The 7,314-nt window shown below is 35.2% G+C and overlaps 1 protein-coding gene across 1 annotated transcript; it reads right to left on the reverse strand.

Moving 5' to 3' along the window:
- Positions 1 to 2,288: 2,288 nt before the first annotated feature.
- On the reverse strand, positions 2,289 to 4,571 carry LOC108852799 (ABC transporter G family member 18-like). Its single transcript, XM_018626286.2, has one exon. It carries the CDS (start codon positions 4,506 to 4,508, stop codon positions 2,409 to 2,411), a length of 2,100 nt encoding a protein of 699 aa, XP_018481788.1. The 5' UTR covers positions 4,509 to 4,571; the 3' UTR covers positions 2,289 to 2,408.
- Positions 4,572 to 7,314: the final 2,743 nt, after the last annotated feature.

Raw genomic sequence — 7,314 nt, forward strand, 5'->3', positions numbered from 1 at the left:
TCTCCAAAGTTTTAATGTTGAGTTCTCAGCACTAAACAAAGAAAAATGAGGTTAAGAGAAATAAGGAAACAGGTCTCAAATAAGAACTTTTGAGAACCTCTTTAGAACTTCATTAAGCAGTACTTGTCAATTTTCAATTGATTTATTTTTTATTTCAAATTAAGCTAATTTTTATTTAGATCATATTAGAATAGTATTTTTTGTCACAGAACTCTAGTGAGAATCTCGTTGATAAGATTATTCTTACTTATCGTCCATAAAAGGAGGGAAGAGCCAACAAACATTAACCCAAAAAAGAACATGTTGTAGATTTATGGTACAAATGGTAAAGTTGCAGTGATAGTCATGAAGAGGCTGTTTTTGATATTTGCCCAAAAAAAGAATTAAGGGCGCGGCTGTTTGTTTCATCATTTGTCATTTCCATTCAAATGATTCATTTCTATTTGATTTTGGCGAGAAACGCTTTTTTCTGGTTTTGGCGGCAAAACACGTTTTTGCGGAAAAACGAGATTTTTCGGTTTTGGCGGAAAAATGCGTTTTTGCGGTTTTTGCGGTTTTTGCTGGAAAATAAGATTTTTTTTTTATTTTGGCGGGAAACGCATTTTTGTAGTTTTGGCGGGAAAACACATTTTTGCGGGAAAATAATTTTTTTTTGGTTTTGACGGGAAAACGCATTTTTCTGTTTTGGCGGAAAACACATTTTTGCGAGAAAACGAGATTTTTAGTTTTGGTGGGAAAACGAAATTTTCGGTTTTGGCGGAAAAAATGTTTTTGTGTTTTTGTCAATTTTTACGTAGAACAAAATAATATTATGTTTAGGTTTATAATTTATGAATTACATTAGGGGCATAATAGACATCATACCATTTTGAATGAACCATCTCCATTCAAATGATCCAAATTGATTCATTTTGAATGGACTTTAAAATTAAACCTAGATTTTCAAAAGTCATCCGAATGATCCATTTGAATGAGTTGCACTTTTAGTGTCTAAACAAACAAAACTCTCATCTTCATCCAAATGGCTCATCCAGATGGAGAAACAAAAATGCCTTTAAAATGTGTTGATAATTCTTATCATAGATTATCAAACTTTTGCTCATTTATTTTCATAAAACAGTTTTGATATTTATGAATATGTTGATATTAAATCTATATATTTAAAATGGATTTAAAACAAAGAGACATTAAAATGCATAGACAGACCAATATGATACTCCCTCCGTTTCAATTATTTGTTGTTGTAGAGAAAATTTTTTATTTTAAAATAAATGTCATTTTCGGTTTTCAATGCAAAATTTATTGATAATATTCTCTATTCTATTTTTCTATTGGTTGATATATGGTTAAGTGTATTGGTAATAGTGTTTTTATTTTGGAAATATGTAAAATTAAATGTTTTCTTAATCTGTATGTATAAGCTTATAACGACAAGTAATATGAAACGGAGGGAGTACCCGCTAAAATCTGAGAGACGAAAAATTAGGGATGGGCAAAAAAACCGAACCCGAAGAACCGAACCGAATCTGATCCGAAAAAGTAGTACCAAATCCGAACCGAAATTAATTAAATATCCGAATGGGTTCAATTTTTTGGTATTTAAAGAACCGAAACCGAACCCGATCCGAACCAAAATATTTTGGGTACGCGAATGTATCCGAAATAGATTAATATACATATATTAACTATTTGTAGATTGAATGTATATTAAAAAACATCTAAAATATATATAATACTTTTAAATTGTCCAAAATATTTGAAAATATATACAAATAGTCAAAAGTACATGTCTAAATAGTTAAAGTATACTCAAAACACCAAAAATACATAAAATATGTATTGATTTTTTATCCCAATATCCAAATCAAACCAATTTATATGTTAAGTTTTGGTACTTTGACACATGTTATTGAAATTTATATGTAATATATTATTTTGTTTATTAATATTGAGAAGTTTAAAGTATATAATGAATTTTAAAATTTTGAAAATAATTTAAACGGGTTATCCGAACTCGAACCGAACCCGCAAGGATCCGAACCGAATTCGAACCGAAATTTAGAAATACCCGAATAGGGTTGAAATCTTTGACCCCGAAAACCCGAAATCCGAATAGACCCGAACCGAAATCCGAACGGGTATCCGAATGCCCACCCCCACGAAAAATGTGTTGGAACCTGAAATATTTTAATTTTTACGGCCAACTCTCCAGTTATTGTGATAACTTTTATGGCCAATTCTCCAGTATTGTGATAACTGAAACTGAAAGAGAAATATACGTTTGATAATATTCCCAAAAGGACACAAAGATGAACAACTATAAATGTTACAACAACAACAGCAACAACAACGAAAAGACTTGGAAACTTGTAGCCAATAGAAGTTTGCTTTGTGTTTGTGGAATTCCTTCACGTCCTCTTATTCTTGCTTCCAAACAACAAGGACAAGTAAAACAAGATCCTAAAGAAGATACCCCAAGCAAACGTAATCCACAAGCAATCCCATTTGCTCAACTGAGATATACCTTGCTGCAAAAGCAAGTCAGGCCCTGTTCTCAAGCATGTGGACTCTGTTATCTTCGTTCCTAAAGAGTTACCCAGTGTATCAAACATCTTAACCTTTATCGCATCAGGCACTTTGGCCAAAAGCGTACCATCAAATACTTGAACTCCTCTTACAAAACAACGGGATGGGTCATCAAACTCATTGATCAAGACAGCTTCATAAGGATACTTCATCAATGAGATGTAATGAAACCATATCCAGTAACTCGGTATCCGATCACGGTTAATGAAGAATCCACCCATCAGTAGACAGTATGAAAGATAGGAAATAGTGACCATGAAACATATCATGACAGTCGGAATAAGACCGGATACGAAGGTAACGAAAGATGATCCAGACCAAAGGGCTCCGTAGATAATGAGGCAGTAATACAAGAAGCTCTCTAATCCCCCGCTTAAACCAACTGTCCAGAACGTGGTAGCAGCAAATACAATGGAGAGAGCGAGTAGCTGAGGCAGAGACACGAGAACGTGAGAGATAACGTATGAGTATGTCCTGTATGCATTGTGCGTTGTCTCTCTCAAGAAAATGTAACGTTCATGGATAAATACAGGGATGTTGTCTGCACAGGTGTAGAACATTGTGGATATGGAGAATGAAAAGAAAGCCATTCTCTCCTGTGCACCTCGTGGAGTGTTGTCTAGCCTCCAATAAATAGTAGCTAAGATAAGACCAGTCACCAGGACCGTAGCGAGCCGTGATATAATGATCTCGGGGGTGCGGGACCAGTTTTTTATGTAACGTTTGGATAATATATATGTCTCGACCAATGGCGTGTTTGCGTATGATACTGTCTCCATTGAGATGGGGTTGGAGCTGGTCGAGCCGGACACTAGTTTGCCCCTTGAAACACTTGTAGTGATGGATTCTTTTAGAGATAAGGCTTTGTAAGGAGTGGTCATTGGCGTGGCTCGAGGAGATTGGTTCTGTTGCCACTTCTCGTTGAACTCTACTAACTCTTTGGTCCCTTGGGTGGATCCTTCTAGTTCTCGGACTAGGTCAAGCGCAAACTCTGTGACGTTCCCTTTCCCCGGGACTGGATGTCCGAAATCAGACAAGAACTGAGGAAGGCTTGTCGGAGATCCACTGAACACACTATTGCCGCGTGATAAGATGATAAGACGATCAAGCAAGTCTATGATACGAGCGCTAGGTTGATGTATCGACATAATTACCATACTGCCACTACGAGCGATACGTTTAAGAACCTGCACCACCATAAACGCGTTGGTGGAGTCCAACCCCGAAGTAGGTTCGTCGAGGAACAAGACGATAGGGTCGTGGATGATGTCGATGCCGATCGACACGCGCCGCTTCTCTCCGCCGGAGACTCCACGGTGTCCTTCGTTTCCTATTATTGTATCCGCCGCGTTTCTGAGCCCTAACTGGTCTATTAGGGCTTCAACACGCTCCATTTTCTTGGACTTGGACAAGCTTCTCGGGAGACGAAACTCTGAAGCGAACATAAGTGTTTCTTTGACGGTGAGCATCGGAAACAAGAGATCGTCTTGCATGACGTATGCTGATATCACTCTTAGGAGTTGACTTTTCAAAACTTTCTCTCCGTTTAGCGTTACCGTGCCTCTCAAGCTACTCACACGTCCGGCCAGTGCGTCGATCAACGTTGACTTACCGGCTCCGCTTGCGCCGAGAACGGCTAGGATATCACCGTCGCAGACCTCGCCGGAAACATCGTTGAGTAGAGTTTTCACGGAGCCGGCCTTTCCCCGGATATCGTAACAGAGGTTGTTGAAGGATAAGAGATACGGCACAGGTCTTGTTTCAGGGGAAGTGAGATCCAATATGTGATGAGCCAAAGCATCTTCGCAGGAGTCTTTCTTCCCGTCACCGTCTTCGAGATCTTTCAGCAGTTCGCCGAGTGTTGGTGACTCGCAGCAGCAGTCAAGAGAGATTTCTTGGGATTCCGCTGCAACACGTGGCATCTTGACAGCGAAGCTAACGGCGATTAATTGGAGATGAAGCTACCCGTGATGAATCAGTGTGCATGTGGGAATTCTGACTAAATCATAAACATCTATTTTTTAAAAAAAATAATAAACATCTTTTATAAAGTAACATGCATAAGAAATATTTCTTCAAAAAAAAAAAACATGCATAAGAAATATGGATTCAATTTTCTATATAAGAGTTTGAAACTAGTTACTTCAAATTACATATAAATTTACAAATAAGCTATATACAAAGAACATTAAAAACCTATATATTTTTTAACTGGACAATAAAGTATTGTAAAGATCATGAACAATAAAATGAAAGTAGAACTGGTATATTACTAAACTTATGAAATGGTGAACTTACGTGTTAAATTTTCACTATCTTCTCTCCGGAGCTTGAAACATATCTGCAGTTCAGTTTTTGTTTGGTATGATCATTGATAGCTCTCTATTTCTCCTATTTAAAGGGAACAGAAAACTCACTGTTTTTTTAATATTTTTAATTTTGAATTAGATTAAATAAATTAAAAAACGCAATAAGAAACTTGTATCTTTAGCTAGTAAAAGCATCTTTATCGTGCATACCCACCAGTGGCGGAGCCAGATATTTTTTTTAGCGGGATCATTTAAAAAAAAAACAAAACTGAATTTAAAATAACTTTCATGTTTTATAAATTAAATAAAATATTTTACTTTATATTCTTACAAAAATAAATTTTAAAATTTTAGTTAAAAATAAATTTTTAAAAACAAAATTAAATTTAAAATATTTTTCATGTTTTATAAATTAAATAAAAAATTTACTTTATATGCTTACAAAAATTACTTTTAAATTTTTAGTTAAAAATAATTTTTAGAAATTGATGCGTTAAAAAATAAAATTAAACTATAAATATAAATGTTAAATTTATCTGTGAGTTTACATTATATTTATTTACTTTAACAGAAAATAAAAGATTATCTGTAGAAATTAATGTATACTGGAAAACAACTAATGTAAACATGTAAACATGTTTAACCCTTTTTTAGTTTCAGTGAACAATAGAAAATGGAAACATTACACATGCAAAAAGAAAACAAACCATCAATTACTAATAATTAATGAAAATTCATAAAATGGTGAATTTTGTTTATTATATAAATTGGAGTCATCTAAAATTAAGTCCAACGTCAATAACTAGCCCAAAACTAAACCCAAAATGATTTTATGATTTGGTTTTGTTTTTGTCTCAAGTTTTTTTTTTCATTTGTGGGGTCATCTGAATTATTTTATTGGGGTCAACAAATAATTTTAATAAACAAAACACAAATTTTAAAAATGAGTGGAGTCAGCTAACTCCCATTGTACTAGCTCCACCCCTGATACCCACTTGGGTTTCTTTTTTTTTTGTCCGATTTTTAAAAAATAAAATAAAATGCACCAATCGTGGGCTGCTACGTGTCGGTGGGGCCCATGCATAGTCCCAAAACCCACAACAAACATTTTTTCCTTCGCAACTTGTGGAGTATGTTTCTTCTTTTTTGTGGAGCACACAACCTACTTTTTTCACCAAAAATCTTCCAAGAAACTTGCAATAAAGATGTCCTAAGAACACTTGTGAAGAAACCTATTTGAGGTTCTTAAAGAGCAAAAATGCTAATAATTTTAATACCAATTCAATTGTTCATTTAAGTTTTATTTTTCTTTTTAGTTTGTTCAAATGATAAAAGAACACGTCGACATAAATCTTCTGGAAGATTTCTTGTAGGATAAGTTTTTACTCAAACGTTTTCCTTTTTTATCTCTCCATTACTTTTATTCTTTAATAGTTAAGATATTCATAAAAACTGATTCTTGAAAGTGCTCTAAAAGTATGCCTAATGACAATACCTCACTTAGTGTTTTTGGTGCAAATATTAAAATTTATATCAAAGTTTTTTTTATATGAGTTGTGGCAAGTCACTTAATGGTGCCGCAGAAGTAAAGAAACAAGACTAAATAAGATGATTGAGAGAGAAATAAACTTGCAGCAGAGATCGATGACTGCTAGACAAAGATGGGTAGGAGATGAGGCGATCCCTTGGGAGACGGTCTACTTGCGCAACCACACCTGCTTCAGAGATAGAGGATTCTGAAAATATCTGGTAGTTTCACTCCCTCCATACACAGTAAACAACAATTTGCATTAGCAGTTTAAAACTACCGATAGACCAGTAGAAGATACTACTTGTTCAATGAAGCAACCTAGTACGTAAGGACAGCAAAATAAATATGAAAGTAATACGAATAGGAAAATTGGATCTTCTGCAGTATTGATCGCATATCGCAACAGCAAATGGACAAAAGAAGAATAGGGTTTCGTCAGATTCAAGACATGAACCGCAAAGCACACATTGCAGTGACATTGTCATACCCCAAGAAGCTAAGCTGTCCACTGTAGGGAGCCTGCACAAGATTGCCATCCATGAGACAAATGAAAAATTTGGTATCTATTCTTTAAACCAAATCAAACTTGACCAAAGAACTTCATGAGCCCTTTCTCTAGTAGAGTTCCATGTAGCTTCAGATGAGAATTTAAAAAAAAAAGTAGCATGCATCATTACGCCAAAGGAACACATCATTTCCACGCTGAAGAGAAGGGGGGTGCCATAGTCGCTAACAAAATGTGAAGTATCTCAGCAAACTCTGATCTGGCTGGTGGAAGCTGCCACTCTTCTTCCGATACAGCTGCACTCGCAGATGCATAAGAAACAATGTGTAGATCACGCAGTTTTCTTTTCCCAAAAGCTTCAATTAAATGTCAAAGATCCGTCC

This window comes from Raphanus sativus, chromosome 4 (assembly GCF_000801105.2).
Source record: "Raphanus sativus cultivar WK10039 chromosome 4, ASM80110v3, whole genome shotgun sequence".
NCBI lineage: Eukaryota > Viridiplantae > Streptophyta > Magnoliopsida > Brassicales > Brassicaceae > Raphanus > Raphanus sativus.